Source organism: Microtus pennsylvanicus, chromosome 2 (assembly GCF_037038515.1).
Source record: "Microtus pennsylvanicus isolate mMicPen1 chromosome 2, mMicPen1.hap1, whole genome shotgun sequence".
Classification (NCBI taxonomy): domain Eukaryota; kingdom Metazoa; phylum Chordata; class Mammalia; order Rodentia; family Cricetidae; genus Microtus; species Microtus pennsylvanicus.
The window spans coordinates 103969037-103987668 of NC_134580.1; the positions used below are offsets into that span (position 1 = coordinate 103969037).

At 37.9% G+C, this 18632-nt stretch overlaps 1 protein-coding gene across 2 annotated transcripts in view; it reads right to left on the bottom strand.

Annotated features, from left to right (window-relative positions):
• Window positions 1-3064: 3064 nt before the first annotated feature.
• The window catches only part of Cops2 (COP9 signalosome subunit 2), a 29227-nt gene continuing 13659 nt past the window's right edge, over window positions 3065-18632 (bottom strand). The window contains exons 4-13 of one of the 2 annotated variants that reach the window (XM_075962037.1): window positions 17697-17822; window positions 15077-15166; window positions 14890-14967; window positions 12873-13047; window positions 12214-12392; window positions 12069-12121; window positions 9120-9217; window positions 7669-7751; window positions 6547-6605; window positions 3065-5078 (exon numbers count right to left, since the gene is read on the bottom strand). In XM_075962037.1, coding sequence (XP_075818152.1) covers window positions 4934-5078; window positions 6547-6605; window positions 7669-7751; window positions 9120-9217; window positions 12069-12121; window positions 12214-12392; window positions 12873-13047; window positions 14890-14967; window positions 15077-15166; window positions 17697-17822 — 1086 coding nt within the window. In that variant the 3' untranslated portion in view covers window positions 3065-4933. Of the gene's footprint in view, window positions 5079-6546; window positions 6606-7668; window positions 7752-9119; window positions 9218-12068; window positions 12122-12213; window positions 12393-12872; window positions 13048-14889; window positions 14968-15076; window positions 15188-17696; window positions 17823-18632 lie in introns of both variants that reach the window. The other variant, XM_075962036.1, reaches the window with a different exon arrangement.

Genomic DNA, 18632 nt, shown 5'->3' on the forward strand with positions numbered 1-18632 from the left:
TTTAAGTTCTTTTGACTTTCAAAGATAGTTGACTGGGCTACCACTGTACTTTTGAAATTTAGGGTTGGATATAAAACTACATCCAAGGAATTATTTTGGATATCTAACAAATTCCTAAGGTTTTATCTTATTTTGATATCATAGCTCCTAAGATGACCTATTTAGGCAACCACATTAGGGGCCTGGGAGAGCACACTGTTCCCCTACTTCTTTCCTTGTATTAGTTCCCTGCTTGGAAATACTTAACCTCACATAGGAGTGACTCAAGAGGCATTTGTCTGCAACATGAATCAAGACTGGGTAGATTATTCTACAACTGGCTGTGAGCCAGAGCTACAGCAATCCTACAAAAGAAAACTCTCATCTCCAAACCAAAGGTCTGAACTTCTTAGTACTATTTTCTGAAAAACATTCTCAAAACACTATTTTACAGAAGTGCACACTGAAATAGTCAAACCTATCTTCTGTACAGCTTAAAATCACTGTGCCGTGACTGAGAGCCCAACAGAAGCTTGGCAGGAAGCGGATCGCACCACTTGTACTACCAATAAAGCATGTGTATTTTCAGATGAGTTAAAAAAACCTCTGGCACCTAAACATGCCATACACCGTGAGTGTCTCGCACCCAGGGGTTGATTCTCAAGTGTTGACTTGTGGGTCTTCTAACCATCCTCTGCTGGGTCAGTAGTCACCTACTTCCTCCCACCCAGTTAGCGAGATCAGCATAAACAAAACAAGCATTCCTGACACCATTAGTCATGGAACACAATGTAAAACTCGCTGGCTTTCCACCCATCACTCCGCTTGGTTTGAGGAATAAACATGCCAGACAGAATTCTTGATGCTTTCATGAGTTGATTAAAACGAATAGCTCTTAAATATATCTCTAAACGTCACACCTAATCTTCATTCATGTCAGCGAGATGCAAGGTTTCCTTCTTGCTGTTGTTTAGGTTTCAGGGTTCTCCTCAGTGTACCCACCTGTGTCTTTGTGTAAGCGGGGACTTTTACGAGGAGGCACACAGTGTTCCCAGATCAGCACCACTATGCAGTCTTGTTAGTATGCGCCCCAGCAACTGGCTCAAAAAATTCTCAAGATTGCTAAGATTTAAAAAGGTTTAATTTTTGGAATTCTGGAGAAGGTAGTATAGTAGTTATGTCATTTTTAGATATTATGTTTTATGATATTAAGCACTACAGATTAAAACTGGATGAATGTATCTATTGTTGATGTTAAGTATTTCTTGGAAAGTTAAAATTTGGTGACTTGTTTCCAAATCTTAAAATCTGTTTTTAGGTAATGTCTTAGAAATAAATATGGTTCTCTATAAACTGCTTTTTAGTATTGTCTGAAAACATGGAATAATTGAAAATCTTTTAAAAAGAAAGTTGACAGCTCTAGGCCTTTGTGACAGACAAGGAACTGAGTTCTGTGTGCGTGCACTGGGTGAACAGGTTTCTGGAAATACACATCACTTCCTAGCTCACATTTTCTGTCCCATGTCTAGTGCTCAATTCCAAATGGGGTGTGCGGCAGATGTCTCGAAAGTAAATGGCACTACAACGGGAAGTGGTTTTCCTGTCCTTTCATGACGACTCCCCATTTAGTGATCTAATTACTTTGATTCTGAAATAAAGACGTCTGGGAACAAATTAGGATTTAGAGATTTTTGTGGATTTTTTTTTATTTTGGTTTGAGGTAGCTCCATTCTGTAGCCCAGGCTAGCCTCAAATTTGCCTTGTAACTCACGTTCTGAGGCTTGACATCTGTCAGTTAATGTCAAATCTTAGTTTTGTCCTGTATCTTAGCTCAAACGGTGTTTCTTTCAAAATGCTAGAGAACCTAGTGTGCCACTGCAGGCCTCGACTCCCAGCACTGCAGCGGGAAGGCAGAAGGATGTGGAGTTCCATCCCAATGTGAGATCTTGCCGGGCGATGGTGGCACAGGCCTTTAATCCCAGCACTCGGGAGGCAGAGGCAGGCGGATCTCTGTGAGTTCGAGACCAGCCTGGTCTACAGAGCTAGTTCCAGGACAGGCTCCAAAGCCACAGAGACAGAGAAACCCTGTCTCGAAAAACCAAAAAAAAAAAAAAAAAAAAAAACCAATGTGAGATCTTAGAGAGAGCGCGCATGCGCGCGACAAAAATGTTAGACATTTTACAGTCAAAAAATCTCATGGAATGAACAATGCCAAATTTTGCTTTATGCCGTCAACACTCATTTTAAAGAACTAAATAATCGAAATCCTTTCAGGTTTACTAAAGAAACGATGTGCAAGTTCTGAGGTCTTTCTCTTCATCAGTCACTCTGCTGTGCACTCACAAAATTATGAACTTTGGTCCTGTGAATACCAAGACCAGAGACACACATTTTACATAAAGTAACCAACAGCATACTCTGTCACCAGCAGCCCATGAAAAGGGGCTTCATTTCAACTACCACACTGCGAAACCAGGCTCTCGCTCAGTCAGAGGGATCCATGCACTTAGACCAGCTATTCTCATATCATGAAAAAGTTATGTTGCATTAAGATGTGAGAATAAACAATTTTACGCTAATTTAAGAGCAAGTGATAAACAGAAGTCAGCTCTTGTATTAAAAACCTCAGACCACTGTAGATACCCCAGACCGCTGTAGATACCCTAGACTGCTGTAGATACCTCAGACTGGGGCAGATGCCTTAAATAGATGCCTTCAACTGGTGTGGAGTATTCAACCATGTTTAGGAATTTAACAACGAGATGAATGTAAAACAGTGAAATTTCACCTCTATGAAAACTGACACATGGAAAATTTCCGAAGAAAAGAAAATCTCATTTTGAGTTAGGACATGTTGTGGGACTGATACACAGATGTAACTGCATGGTGCTACAGTTTAGGATCCAACTGTCAGTGTCATTACAGAGTTGGCCCAGATCCCCACAGGATAACAAAATCCTGCCTTCTAGAGACTAAGGCACACTGCCGTGAGCAGTGAAGGCTGCAGAGCTGGGCACTTCAGGAGCTGGAATAGCACACATTACCAAGGTCCTCTGAGTTCTGGTTGTCACATGCACACACCTGATACAGGCACAGAAACTTGTCATTTTTATTTGGGTAACAAAGGGTCTCCAAATTGTATTGGAAAAATAAATCCTAATTAATATCACTCCTGTAAAAAACGAGCACACTTTTCACAAAAGATTTCTGTAGAAGAGAAGAAAATACACATACTTTGAGAATATCTTTAACTTTTTATTCCCTACCATTGACATTTGTCTTTCGTCTTCTTTCAAGGTTTTCTACAATTTCCACCTTATATCTGTATTTAATACTGCTTTATTCTGCTAGACATTAACTGACTGCTTTCCTAAATCTAAGGATTATATAGTTTTAGTATAAATATATATCACATATTTTCGTAAAATTTTGACAAAACCAAATAAGCATGCCTTGTTTTAAGTCCATGCTCTTTCTAACTGTTTATAAAATCTGATTTAATGATCAAAATTCTTGGATGCCACTCTTCAGTCACACAGCCTTCCTCTGCACTGCCACTCACGGTTCACATAATAACGAGCACTAGGAAAACCAAGGACACTGTGTTAACCTTAGTTCCTTCTTTTGACACTATATGATGTGAGCTTAAAAAAAAAAAAGAAAAGAAAAGAAAAGGAACAAGTACATCCCAAACTGAATACATTCAAATGAGCCGAGTTCTGTCACCATGGAAGGCCAAAGTTCACTGTTAACTATACTGCCACTGCACACAATACGTGAAAATTATTTTGGGATCGCTTTCAAAGCCATCTGCATACTTTCTGTATTATTTAAATTTAGGTTTGTTTTTTTGAAGCTGGTATTTGGTGCCAAATAAGGGTGAAGACAGACAAACTTGTTAATACTCTTTCGAACAAGGTACAAACAAAAAGTTAGTAGCGCATTAAATTAACTTTGCAATTCTCAAAGAGCAAACGCAATGGTTGGTGGCTGTCATTAGAAAATAACCTTCTAGCATGGTCACTATGCAGGTAACATTCACTTCGCTGTCTATGTTCTGGCATATTTGTTTAAAGTGACATTCTGAGAGTTACTATGTACTCTTTTTAAAAGAAATACCATTCTTAAAAAAAGAAATCGTAATCCTTTAAAGTATCACTGTCAAAATAAGTGCTATGCAAGGGCTCTGTTAGAAAGTAGTTCTTACTTTATCCTTAAACACTAGTTCTAAAAACTTGAAAACAACTTATTTGCTCTCAGGTTTTTAAATCTTAACTGAAGATAAAATAATCTGAAATTTCTAAGGTACTAAACAAAAGAGCAACCCCAACTGTAATAAAAACACATCAAGAACCAAGCTCCAATTTCTGAGCTGCACTGTTTATTTTGCTGCTTGAGCCCTAGGTGACAGTGCGCCACTGCGAGGACGGTCATCTAACCTTTACTAGCTGCAAGGACAGAAATAGACGGACACGTTTTTGGAGAATTGACATTTTGCAAAATGCAGCAAACGTTTTCATTTATACATGAGAAAAGGAAGTGTTCAAAAGGGTATGAATTTCAAGTTATTGCAGGTTATTTGTGAGAGAATTTCTGCAGGAACAACATGTTTAAATTTAACCAACAGTAGCGTGTCAGTGTGTTTAAAATCATGACAAAAATCTTCGTTCTGGTCATGTTGCCCATGACAGATTACTACGGTGTTGTATGTTTAGGGCAAGATGTCAACACAGCATAAATCCCATGGTGTTTTGGTTTTCTTCTGGAGATTAAAGCTGTTTTTCTTGGGATAAATGCAGCAGCAAAACACAAACCAGTTGATCAAAAAAGCACTTCTGCCATAACTCCAACCACTTTCAGGACACACCAACCCACAGGAGTTCTGCCTTTCCAGTCCTTAAGGATCACATCTCTGCACTGATGCCTTAAGCACGCCTGCAAAGCTTGCTCTCCGTTAAGCCAGTTTACTGACCACAGCCTGGTTCAGAGAATTTAGTTGGTTGGTCCATTTATCTAGTGCAGTATATCGGGCACCACCCCTCTTCTGATGATCCAGTTCAAGGAGCTGGTTGACTTGATCAATTCGGCCATGAATAGTGCTGGAACCAAATAAGAAAACAAAGTCTCCACTCATCTCTGCTAAGCACATTCCACAGAACACACCACCAACAAACACAACATACAACCTGTTTGCCTACTTGTAATGAGTGAATTTAGTATTATTGTTAGTTATACCACGGTGTCTTAAAAAGACACTAGATGTCAGCTTTACCATTTTTCACTAGACTAATCTACACCATGAAAGATAATGATACTGGCCATGCTTTCAAAGCATACTACTTTTAATAGCATCCAAACTGTTCTGTATCAGAGAGTGCTTATACCCTATAGGCTGGACATGGTGGGCAACTTTAAATCCAGCACCTGAGAGGCAGAAGCAGGTAGCCTGGTCTATATAATAAATCCAAGGCCAGTCAGAGCTACAAGCTGAGACCTACCTCAAAAAAATATCAATATTTATATATCTCTATCTATCTATCTATCTATCTAGAACTATCCTTCCTTCCTATCTATCTATCTATCTATCTATCTATCTATCTATCTATCTATCTATCTATCTATCTATCTCTATCCAGAAAATAATTACTATTTCTTTTTCTAAGTTAAAAAGAGGTGTGTACATGCCACACTGCATATGTGAAGGTAAGAGTACAACTTTTGGGAGCTGCTTCTTTCCTTGCACCATGGGGTCTTTTGGGCTCTGCCTCAGGTTATCAGGGTTCTGTTGTGAGTGCTTTAACTTGCTGAGTCATGTCACAGGCCCAGTCAATAGTTTCTTAGCAGTGTGTAAGTCATATATCAAATGAGAAACCTGTCTGAAAAATGACTTCCAGAGATCATGTGTTCAGTATGTTCATTCATTTACAAAAGAAAGAGATCACATATAGACCTTGTATTAGAAAAACCATAGCCAGTTTGTTTTGTTTTTTAAAATGACAAATCAACAACTGAGTTGCTAGCTTTGTCATCGCAGCCCAAAATTTATGGTTACTGTGATGTGTGAAAGAGAGTGTTCCCCTAGGCTCATACATTGAATATTTGTTCCCCAGTTGGTGGAATTGCTTGGGAAGGATTAGGAAGTGTCTTAGAAGGGTGGGCTTTAGGTTTCAAAAGACTAGGGCCATTCCCTGTGTCTCTCTGTCTATCTCTTATTTGCCAATAAAATGTGAGCCCTCGCTATGTCTTTGCTCCATGATCATGGAGTTTATTCTCTTAAACCACAGCCCTAGTAAATGCTTTCCTTTCTACGTATGACAGTTCCTTCCCAACATCTTGCAATTTAAAAAGGTTGTCAAGGGAGAGGTCAGTGGTTAAAAGCACTTGATGTTTTTCTAGAGGACCTGAGTCCTAACACAGATGCTCAGTGGCTCATACCATCTGAAATTCCAGCTCCAGGGGATCTAACACCCTCTTATAGTTTCCGAAAGTACCTGTACTCATTCATATGCACACATTAGACACACACTAAAAATCAAAACAACAATAAAAACCCAGCAAAGTACTTACTTATCCAGTATGCACTGCACCAGCAGGCTTTCCACATCAGCGACGTCTATGTTTAACTCCTACAACAAAAGATTTCATTATATAATTCACCAGTTAACATTTAAAAAGACTTCCTGATTTTACATAATCATTTGGCTTTAATCTTCACCACTAAAAGGAAACATTAATAAAGGGAGTTTCATTTTTTCCCCTTCTTTACCAGGATAGTGATTTAAGCCAGGGCTCCATACACACTCAGGTAAATGCCCTCTTACTGAGTTACCATCCCATCTGTGAAGACATCTTTTTTTTTTTTTGAATGCTCCCGGTCATTGAACCTAGTAGGGTTTTGCATATGCACAATACCAAAGAGATATTTCCAACCCTTTTTTTCCACATTTAAGATAGTGTTTCAATAAATTAGCCAGGTTTTGAGTTTATAATCCTCCTACCTTAATCTCCTAAACAACTGGGATTAGATTTATGATTTCAGACTTGAGATTTTTAAATAAAATAATCATCACATCAGAACATCTTCTAGAATATGAGCATGATAAAAGTTAATTCTGTCACCCTGTTCCCTTTGGTGCTGGAGACTGAAGCACTATGAACCTGTTCCTGGTAGACAAGTGCTCTGTACTGAGCTATGCCCTCAACCCTCTTCTAACTTCTGGAACTCAGGCCACTCTACATCTGCAGACAGGACTGGACCTTTGTTAATGCTCTACTCTCTTCTGTCTGAGAATAAGGGAATCTTAGAAGATGGAGAGATATGTAATTTCTCCCATACGTTAAAAATCTTTTCTGTTAATGCCATTTCCATTAAATAACATTGAAAAATTCACACTAAATTTAAAGTCTTGGGTGGGCATGGTGGCACTTGAAAGGCAGAAACAAGAGGATTAGAAGTTCAAGAACATCCTCAGCTATACAGTGTTATATGAGTTTACACATGCACACACAGAGTAAGAAGTTAGATTAGGCAACATGAAATCCATGTTTCAAAAATAGTTCCAAATTGAACCCTAAAATCATATTCTACTTAAAAAACAAAAGCTACAAGTCCAAGCTAGTCACTTAAAAAAAAAAAGCTAGATATACTGCAAGTGTAGGCAGAAATCAAACACTAAAATCCACAAATACCTTAGAAATAAAAGGAATATGTATTCTTGTGTAAGGCTTAATTAACTTTATGAGCACTTGTGTTCTGATGTTTCGTAAAAGCTCTGAAAGAAAGAGAAAAATAACACTGTGAATGTCTTTATGAATCATTTAAGTACAAGCCATGTTAATTAACTATACAATTTACCTTCCCAAACCACTTTGCTTTGTAAAAACACAAGTTGTTCCTATTTTAAAAATCCTGGTGTGGCAAAAGCAGCCTGGATGCTTCTCTCAGTTTCTGGTTCTCTGATTATATTTATGTTGCAATTCTTCTAAAATATTTTTGTCTTCTCAACATCCACAGTTCATCATTTACTTAGCACTCACCATACCCTGAGAAGTTCTGACGCATTCCGGCTGAATCACCCACCCTGGGGCTCCCACAATCCAGTGCATTACATCTTACACTTTCATTGACGCCTATACACAATGTGCACTATGGAGCCACAGTTGTTCTGGAACTCACTGAGATGCACCTGCCTCTGCCTTCCTAGTGCTGGATTAAAGGGATGCTCCACTATGCCTGCTCCATACACAATTCCTCACACACAACTGTCTTTTCAAAAGAAATTTATGACTAGAATGGAGTTCACAGATAATGCTTTTATATTTTTCTGTATTTACAAAGTTCAGTACCATCCCAGGCTCATAAAAGAAATAAAAATCTATTGAATGAAAAAAAAATGCAAAGTAGAGAACAAGAGACCATTACTTCTGATGGCTTTTTCAAAAGTTTCTGATGCATCTGACATTTAAGTATTTAGTAGATTGCTCCTAATATTCATTTAAGCACCCTCAATAGTTCTTAAGTTTGTTTCTCAACACAAGGTTTCTCTGTGCAGCTCTGGATGTCTTGGAACTCATTCTGTAGACCAGGCTGGCCTTAAAGTCAGAGATCTACTTAGCTCTGCCTCTTGAGTGCTGGTTTTAAAAGTGTGCACCACCACTGCCTGGCCCTCAACAGTTCTTAACAGATGAGAGCACTGGAGCTGTCAGAGGCTCCGACACAGAAACGCAGAGAAAATTTCTGTCTGTGGCAATTCAGTAGAACTTATTAAGTCTCATTTCCCCACCCTAAGAATACTTCCCACCGTTAGCTTCTGCTCTAGAGGAAAATCATTTCAGTATCATCTATGGGTAGCAGTGTATTTTCACAGGCTTTCGACAAACCTTAAAAACTAGGTATAGATCTAAGCATCAATAATCAAATTGCAGCAATATTTACTTTAGAATAAAAAGGTAAAGGAAAATGAAAGCAATGTGCAGATCTGGTATTCACATGAAGTTTGCTAGCTAGTGATATACAGTTTCATATATCATGATAACACTTAGAAATACTTCTGTCCTTTGCTAGGGCAATTTAATTCCATGTAAACCCATTAAAGAAGCATGTACTTGACAACATCAAATTCAAGCAGCCAACTACATACCTTCAATGTGTTCTCTTATGAATGGGTCATCCATGATGTTGCTGTGATTTGTTTTCAGAATCTTTTCAAATTCAGTGATGTCATTATTCTGATAGGCACTAATAGAAAAAAAAGTATAAATGTTGTCACATCATAATCCAGAATCTGCTCAATGCATATGTGCAAGAACCCAAGTTTACTAATGTTTCTGTCACAGAAGTCAGAATTAAAAATACACATACATAGCCTCCCAAAAAACATTTCCAACACCACATAAACAAGTTTCCCCCAAAACTTTTAGGCTTATTTGTTTTCTAAAGGAAAGAGTAAATGAATCTTTTTGTTTGGGGGAGGGGATGTTATACAGATACATTAGCAATTTAAGATAATCTCAAATCTTTGTTTTGTTCAAAGTTGATAATAAAATGTTTATTATATTAGTTGGTGTTTTCAATTAAATTGTGCATTTCTGATCCCTAATTGTTCTAATGAAAGAAACTAGGTTTCATGCACATTATCAAACAAAGGAACTTGGCCTTGCCTTTCAAATAAGAGAGCACATCCTTTCTGGAGAAGATATGGAAAATACAGCTTCCTAATTTTTATCTTCTAGAAAGCTACCAGCAACTGCAAACACTTTTCAAAAGGCTTGACTCTCACACCTTCCTAGCCTTAAAACCCCACCCACCTATCTAGCAGAAACACACGTGATAGGAATGCCAAATGAGCACACACAGAGGACACAGAGATGGAACCCCCTGTTGCAGAAGGCCACAGGCTGATTTATGTCTGTAACTCTCCTTAGGGACCTGGCACCTACTCTTCAAACAACTGCGTAAGGCACTATGGGATTGCTTAAGGTGCTGAGAAGGAAGAAGCCAACCTTCTGGAATGGCACCACTGTGTGCTTTCTATGTAAGACATATCATCAACCACTCTGCACGCCCTCTGCTGTGCTTCCATCTGTTGGGTCGCAATGTAACTTCATGTTAGGGGCAGGTGATTCAAGTACTTCAACAGCAAATATTTTCCTCTAGTCTGCTGGCAACTGACTAGGAAGATAAAATTAGGAAGTATTACTTTCTTACCTACCCCAATACACTGTAATGTACAACAGGAGGCATTTTCAAGTAGTGAAAACATTGCACGTATATTTTACCTTACATACACCTATATTTTAACCAAGAGATTTTCTCATTACGTAGATTTTATTTTTATTTACTTGTTTGGGTAAAAGTGAATCATTACAGTAACTTTTTGAGTTTCACTACAGATGCTTCATTGGGATAATGAGATATAATAAATACAGCACAACTATTACTCTCTAAAGTTGTAATAAAGCAATTCTTTAATGCATTTTATTGTACTTAGCCAATTAATATAACATTAATTTCTAATAAAAACTTCCATTATTTCCTTAATTTTAATTGATGTTTACCAAGCCAATGCCATAAACAAAATATTTTAAAAGTATTGTCAGGTGGTGGTGGCGGCGGTGGCATACGCCTTTAATCCCAGCACTTAGGAACAGAGACAGGCAGACCTCTGTGTGTACAAGGCTAGCCTGGTCTACAGAGCAAGTTCCGGGACAGCCAGGATTGTCACAGAGAAATCCTGCCTTGAAAAACCAAAAAAAAAAAAAAAATTTCAAAAAAAGAAAAAAATCATTAATGTTAAACATATTTTAAAAGTATTTCTAATGTTACATTTGTAGTCAAATAAGCTCAAGATAACGTAACAAATGTATAAAATTAAACCACTTGAAATAAGATTGGAGAAGTGCTCTTTCACAATTAAAACAAACCTGACTTGGATTGTGGTGGCACACACCTCTAATCCCAGCACTCAGGAGGTAGAGGCAGGCTTATCTCTGTGAGTTCAAGGCCAGCCTGGTCTAAGAGTTCCAGGACGACAGGCTCCAAAGCTACACAGAGAAACCCTGTCTCGAAAAACCAACAAAACAAAATAAACAATAACAAAAAAAAATCCAAACCCGATTCAGCAAACATGTAAATAAATGCAAGCAATGGAAGAATATATTAATGTAGAATGTAAGGTATTTATAGCAAAACTTCTCCCAAAGACTTGAGTTTTACTTATGATTAAAATTAAGGTTTCTGCCGGGCGGTGGTGGCGCACGCCTTTAATCTCAGCACTTGGGAGGCAGAGGCAGGCGGATTTCTGTGAGTTCGAGACCAGCCTGGTCTACAAGAGCTAGTTCCAGGACAGGCTCCAAAACCACAGAGAAACCCTGTCTCGAAAAACCAAAAAAAAAAAAAATAAAAAAATAAAAAAAAAATAAAATTAAGGTTTCTTTTTCTGTTTTTGAACCAAGGTCTCACTATGTGGCCCCAACTGGCTTGGAACTCATTATGCAGACCAGCCTGGCCTCAAACTCACAGAGATCCTCCCACCTCTGCCCCTCAAGTGTTGAGAAAGCATGCTTTTTATGCCTTTTATTACTGAAAATCTTTGATTTGATTTATCTTGGACCAATTCACAATTTATTTTAGACTTAAGGTAGGCAGAGCTATTAATATTGAGAAACAAAGTTTTGAGACATTTACAACTAGTTAAAACTGTCATATATGTCACACACACAAACATATGGCTAATAAAATAAATAAATAAATAAGAAAAAAAGAAAACCAAGCTGGGCCTGGCAGTACAGGCTTCCAAGAGGCCAAGGCAGTAGGATTACAAGTTCAAAGCAAACCTTGGCAGCTGGGCTTACTCTCCCATACTGGAAACAAGGAAAAAACAAACACAAAACAACAAACCAAATGAGACTTTATACATAGTTCGTGACTAACAGAAATAGCACAATGGCTTCTAAAGATAAAATGACATGAACTTTTGTGCCTTTACACAAGCACACGAAACAACAGAAGCCGACTACCAACTATTCTCTGCCCCCTCCCCTCTGTGAGCTGCTTTAAAGAAGTTTGCTTTGGGAAACATAAATCTTACCTTACTAAATTTGTCATTGCTAGAATTTCTGGATCATTTTTATACGGTTTGGCCTAACAAAGAAAAACAAAACAAAAACAAATTATGTATGTGTATTGAAAGAGTACTGATCAACTAAGAAGAGAACTGAAGAAAGTAGACATACCTCCTGTGAGTCAAATGGATTTATTCCTGATTTCATTAGCATATTCGCTAAGACCAAATATTTTAAACAAGTGGTTCGTCTGGGGCTTCCTGATTCATCATAATTCTTGAAAGCTTCAAAAAAATCAGTGTGTGCCTTTTCAAATTCACCTTCTCTCAAGTGCATTTTACCACCACATTCTATAAAGAATAAAACAGGAGAAAAAGGTACATTTTCAGCTCAGCAATAATGAGATTAATTTATGGAAATAAAATGAAGGCAACTGCATTGGCTTTTGTATGTTGTGCAAGGTAGCCACCGAGCAGTGATGGATTTAACTATATATCCTGCATGGCAGCCCCGGGCTATACCCAGGCTTTACACATTCATCCCATAAAGCAAGTTCACTGTAGATCTTTACAGCTTCTACCGAATAGGAAGTAATCTTTTGTCATTACAAATCACAACTGTTACACTGATAATGTGACTTTTTAAAATAGTACCTTTACTGCTGTGACCTTCTTGAAACAAGGGACCCATACGAATCTCTAACAGATTACACTATGACTTTCATACTTTACCATTCATGGTCAGTAAAACAGAAACAATCTAAGAACCACTCAGTCCCATGCAATGACTCCAGGTATCGTCCCTTTTACTTCTCTCCAACCCAAACTTGCCTCTGATGACACCCATGATCAGTGGGTGCGGGATAGCAGACTTGATGTGAAGTGATTGCTCATACAGGGCTTTGAGCTTTTTGTTGTTCTTCTGCGCTGTGTACATTTGAATCTCCAGAGCATAGATTTCTAACAACTGGGTACCTTTTTTCAGGTCATCTTCTCCATCATCAGTCTAGGAAAAATATTTTAGACAAAAGAGAATGCAAGGACAACTGAGTAAATTTTATTGGCATTAATCTGGGAACCTTATATCCTCTCGGTATAGAAATTCATTACAGATTTACTGCATCATGACTAACTGTATAGTGACCAAAGGAGCCTTCATATGTTTTTACTATGTTGCTACTGGATAGGGAAAAGGGCACCAGAAGCTTTTATGAGTATAAAATATTCATTTAAAGAAAAGACATTCATTCAATCACTCAAGAAAAACTATATGTGCACCTTAAGTATATGATTGCGCATTCCTGTATCAGGTGTCACCATTTTCTGCCTTGTCTCTTGAGACAGGGTCTCTCACTGAACCTGAAGATCACTGTTTATTCAGTTAGGATGGTGGACAGTAAGTCCCAGCGATCATTCATCTTTTGTCCCTGTTTCCAGCATTGGGGTTACAGGCATTCATGGCCACACTGACCTGTGGACCTAAAATTGTGTCTCCATGCCTACTTAACAAAAGCGTTCTTACTTATTGAACCATCTCCGCAGACCTATATATTAAATCTGATGTTGGAAGGCCTGTGCCGTCAAGTCATTCATCCTTCACATAGTTAAGGAGAGAAGCAATTCCCACAAGTTATCCTCTGACCTCAATGTGCACTCTGTGGCATGTACATGCTGGTATACTCTGCACCTTCTTAAAAGTAATTTAAAAAAATTAATGTAGCTTTATATTTTTTATATTTTAGGAGGTATACTAATAGGCTTCCTTAAAACTTCACAACTGCTTTAAACCCATATATTCAATCAAGAGGAACTTCCCAAGTGCATATAGAGAAATAAAAACTTTCTCATCTCAACTTTTCTTCAGTATGTCAAGGAAATCACATGTGGCCCTAAAAGATGCTCTCCAAATGTGGCCCTTGGATAGTATATAGCCTACAGTAATATAGCTACAAATATTACTAAACAAAAAATACACACACTAATTTATTGTTCCGGCTTTGAACTTAAAATGCAGTTAGTTATCCACTAATAAATAATAGCCCTATCTGTTTTTACATAGTTTCTCTCACATCAGACACACTAGAATACACACCGCGTGTGCTGTATTGGATTGCAGACATATAGATCACTCCAAAATCTGAGAGTAATGCTACGATTGACTTTAATGTCATGTATTAGAATATAAAATATCTTTGTTATTTATACTTATAAAGAGTTCCTCCCCCATATTCTAGAGCAAATAAGTAAATACCAAAGCTTACTATGTACTGCACGATACTACACTGCACATATTTACTACATATTAGAAGGGGCTTATTTGCTCACTGATAACTATACCTCATTCTATAAAGGGTAAGAACTGAAGCAAGCATTTGGACCAGTGGTTCTCAACCTGTGGGTTTCGACCACTTGGGTCGAATTGAACAACCCTAATACAGTGGTCGTGTATTAGATATTCTACATATTAGACATTTATACCACAATTCATAACAGTAGCAAAATTAGTTATGAAGTAGCAATGAGAAGAATTTTATGGTTGGGGTCACCACAACATGAGGAACTATATTAAAAGGTCGCAGCATTTGGAAGGCTGAGAACCACTGATTTAGACAAAAGTCTAAATTTTTTTGGTTCTCAGAAAAAAAAAACTCAGTAAAAGTCACCTTACCCCCAAGCAAAGCCTCCTTATACAGCCCAGGCTGACCTTGAATTCATGATCTTTTAAAAACTTCTTCAAATTTAATTTTTGGGATGGATGCTTGAACACAAACATTCCTAAATTAATTGAATACTATCATTCTATGTTTTTTTATCATAATAAAATATTAGGCAAAAAAAAAAATGTTACCTGACAAGACTGATGTAACTGGCGTAAAATTTTCTGAAGCTTTCCATATTCTTCTCGCTCTAAATATAATTTTCCAAGCTGTTAAAAATTATGAAGAGCAAACGCTTTTAGCGGGAGGTATGTATACTTAGGACACTTTACTCAAGGACCCGCCCACTCTTCAAAGGAGAACAAATGCAAATGTTACCTTTGTGTTTGTCTTAAACCACAGTCTATCATTCTTAGCATCTTTCAAAGCTTCCAGTGTTGTTTCATAAAATTCCTGCAGTAAATCCATCTGACATAAAAAATCAGAATTCTATAATTGTAAACAGCAAATTTGTACCTGTTAATAAAGTTAATTTGAACAAACTAAAAGTGCATCTTTGAACTTAACACACTAAGATATTTGTTTCTTACCATATGTCTTCTATAGTCCAAAATAAGACAGACCATGCTTATAACTGCTAAGATGCTTTTGCTTGTTTTATAAACCCAAGAAATGTATTTTCTCATGTAACTACATGACCACAAGTGCTAATGTTATAATAGTCAGGTTTGTCTTTCCCAACCTAATCACACACTTTATACCAACAGAATGATATGCTATACTTTTACTAATATACATACATTTTATTTGCTCAGACTTTATAATCTTCTAGAGGAAACACCAAGCAGAGAGAGAGAGAGAGAGAGAGAGAGAGAGAGAGAGAGAGAGAGAGAGAGACAGAAATAAAGAAAGAAAATATAAACATACACAGCAGCACTCCTACCAAAATGGTTTTGTTCTTTTGTTTTGAGACAAGGTCTTGCTCTATAGACCCAAGCTTGTGGTGAGTTTACTTTAGCTTCCTCAGTGCTGGGATTACAGCTGTGAGCCACCACATCTCATGTATGTCTTAGAATAGTCCTATCTTTTCTCTCAAATTGTGAATTAGACAATTTAAATGAGGGTTGTGTAGCTTTCAAGTCACAGGGTAACCTTGGAGCTGATGGAGGAAAATGTCTAGTGTAATTTTAGGTGGTGGTTTAATCACTACCAATTCACTAATTCGTGTGGCTGTGTGTGACATAAAGCATTATTTACAACCGTCTTAAACTCCTCTGCTAAGCCTCTTCTATTCACACCTTTGTTCCTAGTATCTGGATCCCTAAATCTCTATGTACCTGAGAGGAAAGAGAACCATGAGAGCAGGGGAGCCTGCCACTCTCAGGAAAGTGTCTATTTACTCAGGATTACTGATGGTATAGAATAAGTTAGGATGCTACCCACACAATATTGACTTGGCCTTTCAAAAGGCAAAAAGCTTGAAGATAACAGCAGACAGAGAATACAACCTTCAAGTTTTCAAATAGTCAATCTATCCCTCTAACATTTGGCATAATATTTATAAACATAGTACCACAAAATTAATGATACCTTTTTGTAAGCACCAAAAAAAATATTCTCCCACTTAATTTAGTTTTATTTATTTAGATACAATTGTCTTATGTAGTTCAGGCTAGCCTTAAACTCACCTTGCTCACCATCAAGGATGGCTTTGAATGCTTTCTTATTCCTACTGCCCCCACCTGTCAAGTCCTGGAATCACAGGCATGCGCCACCAGGCAGGCTGGCCACGTGTAACTTACTCTAGAATATCATCGTAAGTGACAGGCTGCTGCTTATTTTCAGAACACATGTGGAAAATACAAAAAATGGCAATAAACCATGTCAAGAAAGAGAAATAACATCTGGTTAAAAAGTAAGTGTGTGTGTGTATGTTTGGGGCGGGTAAAGAGGCTGATTCTAAGAACACTGGTCAGGAGCAGAAAAAGAGATACTAAATGATATAGAGAATATCTTGTGTTCAAATACCAGAGGGTAAGAAAGCTTTAAAAAAAAAAAAATCAAGTAAAGCCGGGCGGTGGTGGTGCACGCCTTTAATCCCAGCACTCGGGAGGCAGAGGCAGGCGGATCTTTGTGAGTTCAAGGCCAGCCTGGTCTACAAGAGCTAGTTCCAGGACAGGAACCAAAAACTACGGAGAAACCCTGTCTCGGAAAAAAAAAAAATCAAGTAAAAACAATCACAAAAAGGAATGAAATACATAAAACCATCACTGCCTTTGTCAATCACCACATTCTAGAAGAACATTCAATCCCCTTGCCCACCTCCCTTACCCTCCCTCTATCAGCTGTCACCATGCATCCTTGATTATGGAGCGCCTATTGAGACTGTCACAGGACAAGTTCTTCTCAAGGAACTTAATCTAATCAAATATCCTAACTCGACTGATATTCAGTATTTTACACTCCCAATGGCTGAAGTGAAGACTAGTGGTGCAGCTTCAATGGTGAAAAAACTTGCTTAGCATGTTCAGTGCCTAAGTTCAGATGCAGATACAAATTCATCAAAAACAGAGCTAAAATAGGCCAATGGAATATGAATTGAATACAGGTCTGCCCAAGTTATTTACAGGTAACATTTAAGGATCTAAAGAGATTAGCCTGGATTGATTACCTTTAAATGTTAAATAGTATCAGAATGAAGAAAAAAGCATTTTTGAAACACACTAGTAATTATTAACTAGGCCCTTTCTTTTCTAAAAAGCAAAGTTGTGGCAGCCATGGTGGCACATGCCTGTCTATCAGCACTTGGGAGACAAAGCAGGGAGGTCTAGAAGCCCAGGGCCAGCCTTGACCTCTCAGTTAGTTAAGAGGCCAGCTTGAACTACATGACAGGGTCTCCAAAAGAAAAGCAACCATCACAGCGGCAGCATCTCCAACCCACAGAACCCCTGACTTTAAATAACACATTGACAGCTCAAAAGGAAAACCCGAGTCTAACCTGTTTAGAAGTGGAGATATAATCAAGGATAGAATTAATGGACTTTTCAGAATAGTTCCTGGTGACTGCACTCCGAATATAGGTCAAGAGTTGCTTATATCTGTTCATCATTTCTGGAAAGTTTGTCTGTGAGGAAAGAAAAATAAAATGCATGGTTGAAGACAGGTCTAGCACAAACCACTGCCCACTGAACTGGACTTTGCACAATTCATGATATGCTCTTGTAAAGGAAGAAGAGCATTACAAACATGTTACCTTACATACAAGATGACACAAACCAATGTCGAATTCAGACTACTAAACAAATGACACTTGCATATTTTCCAAGTTTCAAATATTACTCTTCAATACACAACACATTTGATTAGGAAACTATTAAGATACCTACTAAACAAAAGAAGCAGATTTAACTTTCAAATGTTGTGTGCCATGGACTGGCTCAGGGGAGCCACTCAGACCATGGGAGAAGCAGGGTCCTGGTAACAGGAAGGCACAAGTTCGGCGAATGACAGACACAACACACAAGAGAGTGGTTGGAATCTGCTGTGATTTTACTGAATTCATGTTTTTATTATATATTATTCAAACAAAGAACAAATCAGAAGGTCATGTGTCATTGGTTGGCACAGTATGAAAGCTTCTTTTAGTCACATCAGCAATATTTAAGAAAAGTACATTATCAGGAACAGGTGTTAGACATAAAGCATCCTTAGAAGAGGAAATCTTGTCCTTGGGACTGTAAACCTCAGACAAGTGGTTTCATCTTATGAATAGAAAGTTTCTGTCTCATTATCGCTATCATGGCCCTTCCTCTTCCTAACCCTTTATTCATCTAGTGACCAAATATACTTAATCAGTTCTCTGCACCTGTTGAACTATACTTTTTAGTACCTTCTTATGCAGCAGAAATCATGGGGGTTGGGATCTAGTAAGCCT